Raw genomic sequence first — 14,169 nt, 5'->3', positions numbered from 1 at the left:
CCATTTTGTCAGTTTAACGGCAGAAAAAAGGGTCGGTGCGCCGGGCGCATGATTCAAAAGGGTTGTACATAGTGTCTTCATTAATTCATAGGTGTGTTTTGGGCGTAACATGCAATAAACCAATCAGTGTCATCTCCCATTCCTTTTAAAAGCCAGGCGCGTTTGGACCTTGGCACATTGCTGTTATGATGGCGGATTCGCACCGTAATATTTTTATTTGTAATCTTTTGTGTGTTTGTGTGCTGCTGCGCTTCCCTGTGTGTGTGTGTGTGTAACAAGCATAGTGTGTGCGCGCTGTGCATAAGCCTAGGCGCATTTTACTAATACGCTGTTAAAATAACAATGAAATGCTGCCCTATTGACTTCCTGCTGCGCAAAGATGGGTGCAGGTGCATTTGTTTTTTCGACGTGGGCGCTGGACGGGTAATTGACGACTGTGTCCGTCTTAAACTAGCGAAGACACTCGCGTCGGGCTTTGCGCTGCACTGCGCCGGGTGCAAGATAGGGCCCCAAATCTGAGGCTACGTTTACATTGCTACGTTTTGGTTTAACACCGAATATCTTTTGCTACGTTTACACCTCGCATTCCCGCTGCTCTGGCGTTTCAGAGCCTCTAAACCAGAGACATCTGAAAACACTTCTGACCCTGTTTTGGTTTGGAATCTCCGGGGCCGTGTTGCAGTCTCAGCGGCCGCAAACGGAGACCTTTGGCAACACCGACACCAACCTTTCGACGCCTGATTGGGTCATGACGTCTCGTTCTCTGAGACTAAGCTACTAACTTTACCATGGCAATAGTCTATATCCACGACGTTCCACTTCCCGGGATTGCTCCGGTGCCGCTGGAAATTCCGCCGGGCGGTAATGGAAGGCTTGTATCATGTGGACGCGCCACATATAGTTATAGTTGGTTCATCACAACAAAGTGTCTCTTTCCTATTTTCCTCACAGGTTCCTGTTAGGAAGTCCTGGGGGAAGTTGATTCTGTCCTCAGCCAAAAGTCTCCCATCCTCCCTAAACTTGGAAGAATACAAAGGAAAGTCAAACTCCAGGACCAGGTACCAAGGATCCAAGCTGCACAACGGCTCTCTCTCCTCGGTTCAACTCTTCAGTGGATCCCCTCTTTTCTTTGGCTCTTCCAGCATCCCTCTATCCCCCCTTCTCTCATCTTCTCTCCCTTTTTACTCACACGTTTTGTGTAGCTGTCTGTTATCTTCATCAACGCACAAGTAAGAGTATGTGGCCTGACTGTGGAGCATTATCCCAAGTTAAAAGAATGTAAATGACCAGTTTATTTAATAGGCCACGCAGCACATGTACGTCTTCCTCACTACGTATTTGAGAAAACATCAGATTGCATGGAGGCATTTTGGTTGTTCACAATTTGAAATTTGAAATGTGACTCAAAGTGCATTTTAAATCACAAGTCCAGTGGGCATCCTAAGATTCTTTTAGGTTTTCTACTCGGATCAGATCAGCAGCTAAAATAACGCCTCCGTGAAGTCATTATATAATCATAATGAAATGGACAGTGTTTTTGACGTTTAGTGTGGTCACTTGATAAATAACTAAGTATTATCTGCTGATTTTCTGTCAATTAACTAACAAAATAATCAAGAAATGGATACATATGTTGCAAGATTTAAAAAAAAAAAAAAATCTAATCTTGTTTGGATCTAGTAAGAAAGTCAAGTTCTCAAATTCAAAATAGCTCTCGTTGAATGCCCTTTGTATGTGTCAGCTCCTATACGCAGCGAGAAAGCAAACAGCGTGCATACGCTGAGTGGAAGAGTCACCGTAGTGCTCGTGGTCTATGGGTGACGAATGATCTCATGAACTCAACACTGCAACATTTTCTTTCATTTTTTTAAAGGGGAACTATGCCGGGTTTTTTTAGCTTAATTTACCGTAACTGAACAGCTTCGGAGTCATTGGATTGGTTATATGACTTTTTTCGAGTTGAATGGTGGTCGTCTCGCACCCCCCCCTAGCGCCTGTGAGCGGAAAAACCACCCTTGCAACTTTGGGCCAGCGAGGAAGTATCGCGTGATATCAGGTCTCGCGATGTAACAAATTGCTTCACGGCACTGCACACATACGCCCATTCAGGAACCGGCTAACAAGGTAGCGATGGAGTTTTTCACACTATCGTCATGGCTGAAGAAAAAGAAGCAGAAAAGCTAGGAAAGCATTGTCGGAGGAACAGAGAAAGAGGAAACGGCAGACTGACAGAGCAAGTTTTTACACAGTGTTGCCAAATATCTATTCCGAAGCTGTAGGGGGAGCTCTATAGAGAAACTATAGCGAGAAAACAGCGAAGAAATGGCCAAAACTGCATAGCGCCCCTTTAATACTTTGACCATTTTGAGAACTTTGCCAAAAGATATCAGCACTGAACCCAGCAGGCACTGATAGCCTTTTATCTTCTCTCATCTGGATGAACGTGTAAGTGTGCAGTAAGGTGTTTAACAACGGCTGGTGTGTTTGATTTCGTGTCACTGTGGTGTGCCGGGTGGGGTTGTTGAGACCGGGGACAAATGTGGATGTTCCATTTGTCCCCTGGTTGCTCACAGGGTGACATGAATCAAGGTTTCACACCGCCAGTGACATGAGTTACATTTTAAGATGAATTTTACATAATTAAATGCCTATGTTGAGGTTAATGTACGTTAAATTAAGATTGTAAGTTATGTGAACAGTATGTCAATCCACCTCAATATTTGAAGAAATATTGATGCTATATCATCGTCATCGTTGTCATTGCAGTAAGGTTGGCTAACTTTGGACCTCACATCAACTTATGCCAAGGAAATAGACAATATTTAAAATGTCTAACTTAAAATGTCATTAAAACCTTTGTAATTATACAAAACGCATTTAATGTCATTTTTTATATGTAAAAGTGGAAATCTTGAAGATTTCAGTCCTGGTTGATTTTGCGAACCCCTGGTGGTAACAGCAAATGTGGTTTAATACTACAGGTCCCAGAATACTGGGGGGCAGAACCACAAACTATTGGTGTTATAATAAGTTAAATTGGGCCTTTTTCCATCATTCTGTGAGCGACCGTGATCAGATTTTATGCTGCACACGGCACAACAAAATGAGAGTTGGTTACCTCGCTGAGAAGTTGCCGGTGTGCCGCCGGTCGCCTGCAGCTCTTCATCTACCAGCTCAAATATATACACTACCGGAATTTTAATATTGCAATAGTTTAATCAGTGGGCCATAGGCTCAATCACCTCATTTGGCGATGACTTAGTCACTAGTGACTTAACATATGACTTATTTTAATTAAAATCATCAAAATGAAAACCCTTTTAAACAAGAAATATCAAACAGGTGTTTTATTAAAAAAAGACGACCTAAATCAAACTGGAGCACAGCTCCCATTGGTTACACATGATATCACAGCTATGGCAACTACAGATCCAACCCATCCATCATTAAGTTATTGATGTTGGGCTGAGAAATCTGAAAGGGAATTAAAAATCTGGAATTACATTTCACCTCGCCTCATTTTAAATGCTAAATAACCAAACAAGGCACACAATTTATTTATCAGTGTCAAAGACAGAAATGTTAAAGATGATAAAATGTTGCGCAGGTTAATTTTGCCTTGTTCTAACCTGGCAAGTAAGCAAAAGATTCACATCAGAAGTTTAAAGACCTCCCAAAAACACAACAGCGAAAATATTGTAGGTGTAAACCTATGGTGTAAACATGCAAAGGTAGTAAACCATGAAACACATTTTGTTTGAAACAAAAAAATCATTTAAACAATCACACGACATTAACATTTAAAATATGTTTTCATCTCACAACTTGCCTCCCATTAAGAAACCCTTTGATTTGTCCTTAGCCTAAGACACAACACACGGTTGCTGTGGACAACGTAGACAATGAAAACTCAAAGAGTTCTTGAATAAGCAACAAAGTCTTGGCTCAAATCTCTGACTTAACATGGAATCAGGGACCAAAATGGTGTCAATTATTAATTGTGCTATATTTTGCATTTTATCGTCAATGAACCATGAGCACATTTAGTCTGACTGGCTGAGACTGTAGACTGCGTAACAGCCTGCTGTTGGCCACCTAGCAGACAGAATTCTCCTCCCTTCCCTTCTATCTGCGTGTTATCATTTTTATCCCCGTCGCTGCATGAAACATCTCCTGAGCTAGTGACCTAGGTCCAGAGAGCTAAAGTATAGGCAGGTTTCACCTTTTAATGTGTTATGTGCAGTAGTTCCATGGATTTAGCCATTTTAATTTTACCGGGGCTTGCTTGTCCATGTGCAAATGGTCCATTAAAGCTAATTCCCTCCCGGGTTGTCTGGTAGCTCACCTCGTTGAGCGTGCGCCCCCTAACCCTCAGCCCTTACTGCAGTGGCCCGGGTCTGAGCCCGTGGCTCTTTGCTGCATGTCATGTGGCTCTTTGCTGCATGTCATGCCCCTCTCTCTCTCCCCCCTCCCCCTTTTTCCTGTCTTCAGCTGTCCTATGACACTATTTTGCAAGAACACCGTCATTGCATGTGGGGCTGTGATTGGTTCAAAGAATTGTGATTGGCGCAGAATGACGATGGGTTCAGCCAGACCTTTCTCCAGTGCTGGCACAGCGCCGAAACGCAGTGTGGAGAGAGAGGTCTGGCTATGAGAGACTCGGAGCACATTACTGCTGGCACGTTCAAACAAGAGAGACCTTTTCTGGGAAGCCAAATGGAAAAGAAAACCCTCGTATTTACCTCTGTCTCATATTTGAAAGCATTAACAATAAACTGAAATAAGATGGCGGCTACCCATCGTGCTAAAGTATTAGTTGTGTGTGCTGTGTTAATGTATGAGAATGCGACACATAGGACCTTTAATACACTGTAACTGCAGGCTCTGGTGTTCTCCAAGGCCTCCCACATTACTCTATCCCCCCCATCCATCCCATTATCTTACATCGCACTTGTTTAAAGAGGATGTAGTGGTGGTGCAAGACTTCAGTCCAAGAGAAGCGCAAAGTCTTTGTTGTCTTTACAAATGGGTGGTAGAAAGCTTTGGGCTTCACAACAATGCTGGCCAGCAGCACCATTTATAAATCTAACTAGTCAACGGCGCTGCAGTCGCAGGCTGAAGTCGGCTGGTGGCAAAGGTCTACAATTAGACCTACTGTGCAAGGATGACTGGAGGCAGCTGGAAAAAGACAACGGCTCCTAAGACGATGAATCACTGGCGGTTCTTTCCGTGTCCCGCTTCTAGCAGTGCAAATACCAACACAGCAAAAACCTTGTGTGTATTTGTGTTAACTACAAAGTTTCTTGTTCCTTGTCAGATCATTGTAGCAGCAGGAGCTTCTCCCTCTTCGTCCCGAGCTGGTCACGACAGTGTGACGCATTTTTCACATGGGTTAGAGGAGAAAAAAAAAAAAAAAGGCTGAGGATCAGATGGCCATGGGGTCTCTTCTGGTGAAGGTGCAGTCCCACATGATGCCGTTCCCGTTGGGAAGATGGCTGGAGGGCAGGAGGACGCGCGTGAACCAGTGACTGGGGAACACAAGAACAAATGACCTGAATTCATTCCATTTAAATCAACAGTCATTTTACCATCGTAAAACACACTTCATTCAAAAGCCGTCTTGGGTCGTCCTCCTACTGTTCTAACAATCACGACTGGTTTGGTCGGAATAAACCCATACATTCAATAAACCTTTACTTCACCCATTTACATGTGAAAATATACTGGCGCCATACACGCTAAAAGTATTGTTTATTTGAATGAAGCCTGGCGAGTTTGGTGATGGCTAATTTTTGGGCGGTTTCCGGTTAAACAAAAAGGATCTTACTCTATCTTGGTCTACTCTTGTCAGAAACTTAATAGTCTATATCCACGACGTTCCATTTAGGGGATTGCCCCGTTGCTGCCGGAAATTCCGCCGGATGTCACTCTTTTCGGCCAGGTGTCCTTTACCTTCCGCTTTCTTTGTGTTGTAATTCTAAACTGCGGTGGATTTAAGAGGACTAACTAACTGCTCCTCAGATCTCTGCAGGGTAAATCCAGACAGCTAGCTAGACTATCTGTCCAATCTGAGTTTTCTGTTGTATGACTAAAACAACTTTTGAACGTACACACGTTCCACCAAAACAAGTTCCTTTCCCGAGGCTATTTTGCAGCGGCACCGTGGCTCCGTCCGGCGCTTAACACCACCCAAGACGATTGTGATTGGTTTAAAGAAATGCCAATAAACCAGAGCACGTTTTTCTCCCATCCCGGAATGCTGTGTAGACTAGCCAGACCCTTCTCTGCAGCACTGTGGAGGAAGGTCTGGCAATGCGAGACTAGACACTTAATAACACTAACAATGTGAGTAACTGTATCTACAGTACATTCTGTAATTACCTCTATATGGCAGCAGTTGTATTTCTGCACTTTTTTTCACCATTGTTGCCAAATCAACCATGAGAGAGATAGATATATGATAACACTTTTACAGGCACCATAACTGAACTCACCTCCTTTTCTCCACGCCCAACAGTAACTTCCAATTGTTTATCGTACCATGATGATATGGATTTTTGAACACCTGCGTTAGAACAGAAGAAACATGAACAGCCGTTCCTGTGGCACTTTTATTTCCAACCTAAATAACTTGCAGTTATTTAAGCTTTTATGGCGTTTTTCCATTACATGGTACCTGTTCGACTCGCCTCGGCACACTGTGCGTCCGTTTTCCACTGCATATTTTAGTACGGCCTCAGCGTGGCTGGTCGTCTTGCCGGCTCGACGCACACACCAGCGCACAAGTATAACATCAGGCCACTTGAGCTTGTTTTACAGTTCTGTGGAGGCTCCATGCAGAGCTTTCACCGTAGCCTATGTAATATGTGGCCTGATGTATACATTTGTCAGCTGGTGTGTGCGTCGAGCCAGCATGTGTGTGTACGTAGGATACAGTGAAAGCTCTGTCTGGAGCCTCCGCAGAACTGTAAACAAGCGGTGCCGTAGTAAACTGCCGTGACCTAACGCGACACACATAGAACGTTGAAGGTGTGTGTTGTTGCCAGAAGACACATTTAGTTTCTAAAGAAGCTGGAGGCAGCAAAAAAAAAAAAAACAAACAGCTGGCTAAACTGTTTAAAAATAGCGGGTTTGTTCAGGACACCCCCGTCTGTCGCTTTCACGTCACCTTTTCGGCTCGCCTCAGCTCGCTTGGAACCTCGACTGAGGAGGTACTAAAAAAAGTACCTGTTAGCAGGTACCAGGTACTTTTTTTCGTAATGGAAAACCAAAAAAGGCGAGTAGAGTCGAGGCGAGTCGAGCAGGTACCATGTAATGGAAAAGCGCCATTAGTCTTAAAATCCACAATTGTATACGCTCCAACGGTGGTCCAATAACAATTTGTATGCGAGTGTGTGTGTACCTTGCCCTTCTCCCGGAGTCTTGCGATCTCTTTTTTGTTGATGTGGCGCTCCACGCTGCTCTCTCCTCTGCTGATAAGGATGATGTGCCACAGGGTGAGTCCTCCGAGAGCTACTGCCACCGAGCTGCAGGGAGGACATGTTACAACCTCCGCTTTCAATCAACCTTTATCTGATTGAACATAAAGTGCTGAGGTGTTTTATTACCTGGTCAGCACCCAGAGGAAGATGATACTCTTGTAAGCAGTGGTCTCTTGGACAGCATCGGGCGGAGGAGGGGTCTGATAGTATCTCTGAAGGGCACGGGGAAATAGTCAGCCCTTATTATTCATACGGACGCCAAATATGGAGTTATTTTCGTTTCAGATCTGATCTGAGGGTGTTTCGGCTCACTGCCGTCTGAGGTCGTTTTGGCTCAGGAAGAAAAAAAGGCTGCTTACAGGTACGTTTACATGTCCAACATGCTGGATCCTGTTCCTGGTTAAGTGATCTTTGGGGTGGCAGGGACTTTCAAATTAATTGGTGTTCAAAGCCTAGAGTTGTTTGTTTACCAGTTGGTGCACAACCACTTTTGATACAAGACCCGTCCTGGTCAGAGGTGAATGCGAGAGCACTAAGCACGTCTCCGGTTTCGCTCTTCATTTGCCATCTGAGCTCGCCCTGTGCCATCATGCCACCGTCTGGCAGGTGCCATCGTCCTAAACATTTGGTCATAGCTCCTCACAGCCTCTACTCGTACCATTGGCAGCAGCAATCTAAGATAACAGTTGGGTAGTAGTCTAGAGCAGCGCTTCTTCTTCTTTTGAAATATTTTTCGGCCAACTACCCCTGACAAGTACAAAACCTTTTGGGTAGAAAAAAGGCCATATAAAGACATTACAGAGCTGCACCATCAGTGTCTGAATTATGTCATGTTTAGAATCACTAAATTCATTCATTTATAAAGTATAACCGCTTTCGGAATTATGTATGACTGATATTTTTTATTGTTTTTTTTAATCTTACGTACCCCCTGCAGCACTCCAAAGTACTCCTAGGGGTACGCATACCCCCGTTTGAGGTCTAGAGGTTAAAGAAAAACTCCACCCCCAGGTACTGGTGGTCATTTTTGTGTATAGACATGATGGTGCAGCATGAGAATTCTTCCGGCCTTACCTCTATAGCACTGTAGGCCTCCAGAAACAGTTCCTTGCTGCTGCTGCTGCAGTAGATGCAGCCCAGGGTCATGTACAGGCAGAAGGATAAGAAGTAGCGGTGGTTGAAATGGCCCACACAGTTGTTCAACCAGGCTGGAAGCATGTTCAGTTCAATGTGTACAACGTGGGAAATTAGACAAAAAAACATGAAGCGTTTATAAAACAAAAAAAGTAAATTGGCTTTTTCATGCATTCTCTTTTAAGCTTTTCTATGCGTTGCTTGGTCGAAGGATACGACAGTGGTGGTCCATCTTCAAAACACACCTGGAATAAAGCAGAAACCGTTCAAATTCAATTAAAAAGACAAAACTGACCAACTCTGTACATGAGAACTTCATGGGATTGTCTTACGTGTTGCAGATGCTGCAGTGGTGCGTCCTGGGCGGCTTTGGAGTGATGCATTTCTTACACATGGACACTGTGGGAATATGAACTTTGTCCTTAAAGAACAAAGTAAGATGATGTATTATTGTCTTATTTGGACCGACATAAGTCAATCTAACAAAGAAGTAGACAGCAACGTGACATCGTGACTTCGCGTAAACATACACGCCCACTTTCTTAAGCCAAGTGGTGTGTTATCTGTACGCATTTTGAGCTATCCGCGTGTATGTCTACGCTCTATACAGCGGACATGTTGGGTTTAGGAAAAGAAGAACAGGGTTGGGTTTAATAAAAGAAGAAAGCTACGGTTGAGTTTAGAAAACGTGACACGCGGGACACGATCCCCGCTCTCCTGGGTGAAAGTCCTGTGTTGTTTTACCCATCCACCACCGCGACCAACTTCCCTACGTGGATTTTCGCCCTTTCATACTACTCGCTACTGCGTAAATTCACACGCAATCGCAAGGTAACGGAAGTCAATGGAGGCCAAACGGCGTTGATAAACACGCTAAAAAGCGAGTATGCGTCTTGATAACACGCCAAAATGGCATACGAATTGGCGTGTCATACATACGCCACTTATTGAGATCAGTCTGTAGACAGAGAGAGCAGAGATAGACGCTAATATTTTTAAGCACTGGCCAACAAGCCCCTAAATTTGTCCATTTAACAAATGAGTAGACAGAGACATTTTATCTATAATGGTACAAAAGCACAAGCAAAGAATCATCTTTTTTTTTGTAAAAATCCTGATGGCTTTGAGGAAACGTTTTACCCTGTGGTAAGCCAACGCGCCGCAGAAGGCAACCACCATGTAAAACAATGTTTTGCACTCCTTTTAGCTGAGCTATGTCAGCATTTTCCTCTCAGCCTATGAGGACTTTGGTACCTTGGGCGGGTGTCCGGGGGAGGTGGTGGTGGCCTTGTAGTAATGGAAGACCACCATAAGAAGAAGCCAGTGGCCACAGCAGAGGTGCCAGACCACCCAGGGCAACGGGTAAGTCCTGAGGATTGTGGGTAGGACGAACAGGTAGATGATGACCACAACCGAGGTGGTCAGCAGTACGACTAGACAGACAAACACCTGAGAGAGGAAGAGAGAGGACACGAGAGGGTGAGGAACATAGTTTGGGCTCGGGCTGTGCCAATTATTCAAATTGTAATCCCGACTGCGATTCTGACTCCTAACGATCGGAAACAAAATGTGATCGAGAACAATTATTTTGCACATTAACTTTTAGGGGATCACCAGAGGCCTCACGATACGATATCATCAGGATGCAATATTATTGCGATTTTAAATATATCGTGATATTCTGCGATATATTGCAAGTTATTACCTTTTTTCCAACTTCAAATTTTTTCCCAATTTCAATCCCAATTTTTTGTTCATCTCACTTCACCTTTATTGCTGCAAAATGGGATTGTCAAGCAGACAAACTGACCAACACATATACAAAAAAATCGATACTTCTGTGTAACGATACAGTATTGCCACGGAAAATATCGCGATACTATGCTGTATCGATAACTAAAAGCACCCAGACTAGAAATCTAGGGCTGCCACCTCTTAGTCGATTAGTCGACTAATCGGTCGTTTTGGTCTTAGTCGACTAAGATTTCTTTAGTTGATGAGTTATTTTTTATGCTTATTCATGCTTAATTACTCATTTCCAAGAAACTTCTGAGCACATTTCTGGTAAACACAAGATTTAAAGTGGTGCTTTTGCAGGATTAATTGTGGAGAAACTCAGTTTTACAGATCATAACTACATTTATATTGTGCTTTTCTAGTCTTAATCACCTCTCAAAGAGCACAGCTCTGTCGATTACATCAACTAATCGATTAATCGACAAAATCATATAAGTGTTAGTCGACTAAGAATTTCTTTAGTCGAGGACAGCCCTATAGAAATCCCAACGGCTCACCACTCCGAACCAGCGGGTGACGTTGTCCACAATCCAGTAGACGGGTTCAAACGCGCAGTCCAGTAGCGTGTCGGCGTTGCTGAGGCTGTTGAAGTACAGTGACCTGAGCAGCAGCTTGCTGTAGCTCCACAGCTCCAGGGACCTGCCGCTGACCCACGGCTTGAATCCCCAGCCTCGGCCTCTTTTCTGCGGGCGGCACAGCCGGCACCAGCACAGCGCTAGTCTCATGGCCCGGGAGAGCTGCCACCTCCAGCTGCTGCTCACACGCATGCCACCGCCTCTCCTACACACTCTGCCATCCAGACACACACACACGCACAGAAGCACACACCATCCGTTACAAACGCAGGCCGCGTAAAAAAACAGCTCGTCGTAGCGCAGCCTGATTGCCGCGGAGTTTTCCATCGTCATCTCTGTCTCCCTATGGGGAAGTCAGTTGTGAGAGCTCCTGGCACATTTCAAAAAGTTAACAAACGGCCAAGAAACAAGAGCACTAGTCCCATTCTGTGACAGCATCCTCTGTGTGACACGCGTCGGTCCAAGAAAAACAAGGACAGGCTAATGAGCTCCGCCCATCCGCCCATCAGCCCCTACAAATGAACTTCTCCTGTTAATAATTCACAGCACATCCACAGCTCCAGGCCAAAAACCTCTTAGAAACATGCAGGGGAGATGCAGAGTGGTAACCCTGGAAGAGGGAAATGTGACGAGTTGAATATCTTAAGAAGGAAATAAAGTAGCTACCTGATCCAGGGCATCATTTCATGAAAGGGAGGATTGGTTACACAGATAAGGCTTGTTCAGCTGCTCCAAAATAGTATGGCATTAGTAATGAGAGATGCTAACCAGGGACCTTTGGTAGACCGTAACATTAAGGGCCGTCAACAACCTGCCCTCGTTCAGCTGCTTCTTAACTATCAAGAGGTGACCGCTGCAAACACATGGAAAAGCCTGTAAGTGCAATAAGTGATGTAGCATAAAAACATACATGATGGCGCTATTTTCCAATCTATCTTCATTAAAAGGTGCTACATCCAACATTAATAAATCATGATGACCAAATTCATTTTATAACGGGGTAATTATGCAAATGTAGAGAAGCCCATTTCATCAGGGAAATATGGGGGAAAAAAGTTAGTGCAAAAAATGTTCATGTTAAGGGCTGCAACTAACGGTTGTTTTTGATTGATCTGCAGATTGTTTTCTTGATTAATTCATCGTATAATCATTTTGTCTATAAAATATGACAAAATATAAAAAAAAAATGCAAATAAAATCCACGGTTGGGCAAGTTGACATATTCAAAATGCTTGTTTTGTCTGAAGGACAGTCCAAAAATATGAAAAATATACCACCAGCCTATGTATATACATGCAGCCACACCTCTGCTTGTTGCACAGACATTCATTGTTGGTTGACCAAATAGGACCTTCATTATTAATTTGTGTGTTATGTACCCGGCAGTGACCGATGGACAATGAGAGAGTGGCGCTGTGCCACTCTCTCATGGTCTGTGCCACTGTGGCACACAGCCGGGCACCACAGTCTCTATGGCAACCAGCTGCCTTAGCTCTGGCCTTTGTAGAAAGGACGATCACTGACAGTGTGTCTCCCATAGGTGTCTCCTTTTACTTAGTCCTCTACCTCTGTGGTGTGTCAGTCCAGACCCATTTCAGACTGGTTTTAGACGTCAACAAGCTGCTGGTTCAATATGATAATAATAGAATACGGACAATATTTTTGATGAGAAAAGCCTGCAGATGGATTTTACGTGTGATGTTTTTAAATCATGCAAAAACATGCATGACATCACCACATCTGCTGATCAATAGCATTTTCTTTCTCTAATAATTAAGTTCTAAAACTTGGCCAAGTGTTGATGAAGAAATGCAATACAACGCAAAGACAGACTAATTATGTTCATATTATAGGGTTATGGTTATTAGAAAATTGTTTAGAGCTGAAACGAATAGCTGGTTATTTGACAAATCAATCAAAAGTGGCATACAATAGTCCCAGCAGCTCCGATATGATGATTTTGCTGCCTTTTCTCTGCTTTACTTCATTGTCAATTAAATATCTTTGGCTTTTGGACTGCTGATGAGACAAGTTTAATAGCCATTCCCACTATTTTCTGACACAGACTATGTTAATAATTGTGGAATAGTGGGAATGACCTGCAGGTTAATTGATCATGAAATGATTGTTGCTTCCAACCCTGATATTATGAATTAACAATTATCTTAAGTAATTTATTTTCACAGTCTAAAAGGTCACATTACATTAGTGTCTGAGTAAAATGAATACAACGTTCCACCATTTGGAAATCATTTTGACAGTTATTATCCCCCCCCTCTCAGATTATCTCCTCCACCCCTGTAGTTTAGATTGGATACTGTGTGAAAGCACCGACAGTCACACCCAGAACATCATTGTGCTATGATATAAACAAGTATAACGAATTGTTTTTGATTGTCAGTATCTGTTATTGTCATGTAACGTTAGTTCTAAAAACAGCACAGAGAACATCACATCTGTCGAAATGGGGGCTGAAGAATTCAATATACCGAATGAGATAACGTTAAAACAATTTAGACAAAAGTCCACGTTGAGATAGTTGCCACTGACCGACTGAATACTACTATCCAGTCTTAAAACTAAATATGTAACGTAAGCGTTTAGTCTTGTCAACCAGTAACGTTAGCTAGAAGACTACATTCCACCAATTAGCTAGCTAACGTTACAATATCTCATGCTTTACCGTTAGCTAGCTAGCTAACTGCTAACTGCCTCCAGCTACCTTCAACCGGCCCACGGTTAAGAGTCATTTTTTTAATAAATACAGTAATGTCACACCAACTCGGAACAAACTTGACATTGCTGTACCTGGTCAGGTGAAGCGGGCGGACAAGCTTGCAGGTCAGGTCATAGTCAGGCTAAACTGTTAGCCATCACCTCAGATTGCAGCGGCAGAACCACAGCAGGAGCGGTGATGCTCACGAAGATTGTCTATTGAACAGAAGTTTCATTAGCAAGCGGATGTCCGGCTAACCAGTCACTAGATAAACGTTTTTTTGTTTGTTTTTTTGGTAAATGTAGCAGTGGACGGTCAACTACTGTTACACCAAGGGTAAATAAGTGTGGTGGATTGGCTCCAAGTAGCCTGTTGTACAACGGAAAATCCCTCTAAAATGTTTTCAGTGCCCGAAAAATAACTCCAAAGTGGGACCTCGTCTTCTTTGGTGCAGCTCGCTTGAGAG

The 14,169-nt window shown here is 43.5% G+C and overlaps 2 protein-coding genes across 3 annotated transcripts in view; one reads left to right on the top strand and one right to left on the bottom strand.

The window, feature by feature from the left end:
- Positions 1–1,386, top strand: part of mms19 (MMS19 homolog, cytosolic iron-sulfur assembly component) — a 28,393-nt gene extending 27,007 nt beyond the window's left edge. For both annotated transcript variants that reach the window (XM_031297911.2, XM_031297910.2), the window contains exon 31: positions 952–1,386. In XM_031297911.2, coding sequence (XP_031153771.1) covers positions 952–982 — 31 coding nt within the window. In that variant the 3' untranslated portion in view covers positions 983–1,386. The remainder of the gene's footprint in view (positions 1–951) is intronic.
- A 1,946-nt stretch (positions 1,387–3,332) lies between these two features.
- zdhhc16b (zinc finger DHHC-type palmitoyltransferase 16b) lies at positions 3,333–14,061 on the bottom strand. The gene is made up of 10 exons (XM_031297915.2): positions 13,796–14,061; positions 10,910–11,201; positions 9,870–10,064; positions 8,948–9,036; positions 8,832–8,860; positions 8,556–8,689; positions 7,608–7,693; positions 7,403–7,526; positions 6,495–6,565; positions 3,333–5,528 (listed from the first exon to the last, which is right to left on the bottom strand). Exons 2-10 carry the CDS (start codon positions 11,177–11,179, stop codon positions 5,426–5,428), a joined length of 1,101 nt encoding a protein of 366 aa, XP_031153775.1. The 5' UTR covers positions 11,180–11,201; positions 13,796–14,061; the 3' UTR covers positions 3,333–5,425.
- Between the last annotated feature and the right edge of the window lie 108 nt (positions 14,062–14,169).

Source organism: Sander lucioperca, chromosome 22 (assembly GCF_008315115.2).
Source record: "Sander lucioperca isolate FBNREF2018 chromosome 22, SLUC_FBN_1.2, whole genome shotgun sequence".
Lineage (NCBI taxonomy): Eukaryota > Metazoa > Chordata > Actinopteri > Perciformes > Percidae > Sander > Sander lucioperca.
The sequence above is the reverse complement of the archived record's forward strand: the minus strand, read 5'-3'. Positions and strand labels throughout refer to the sequence as shown.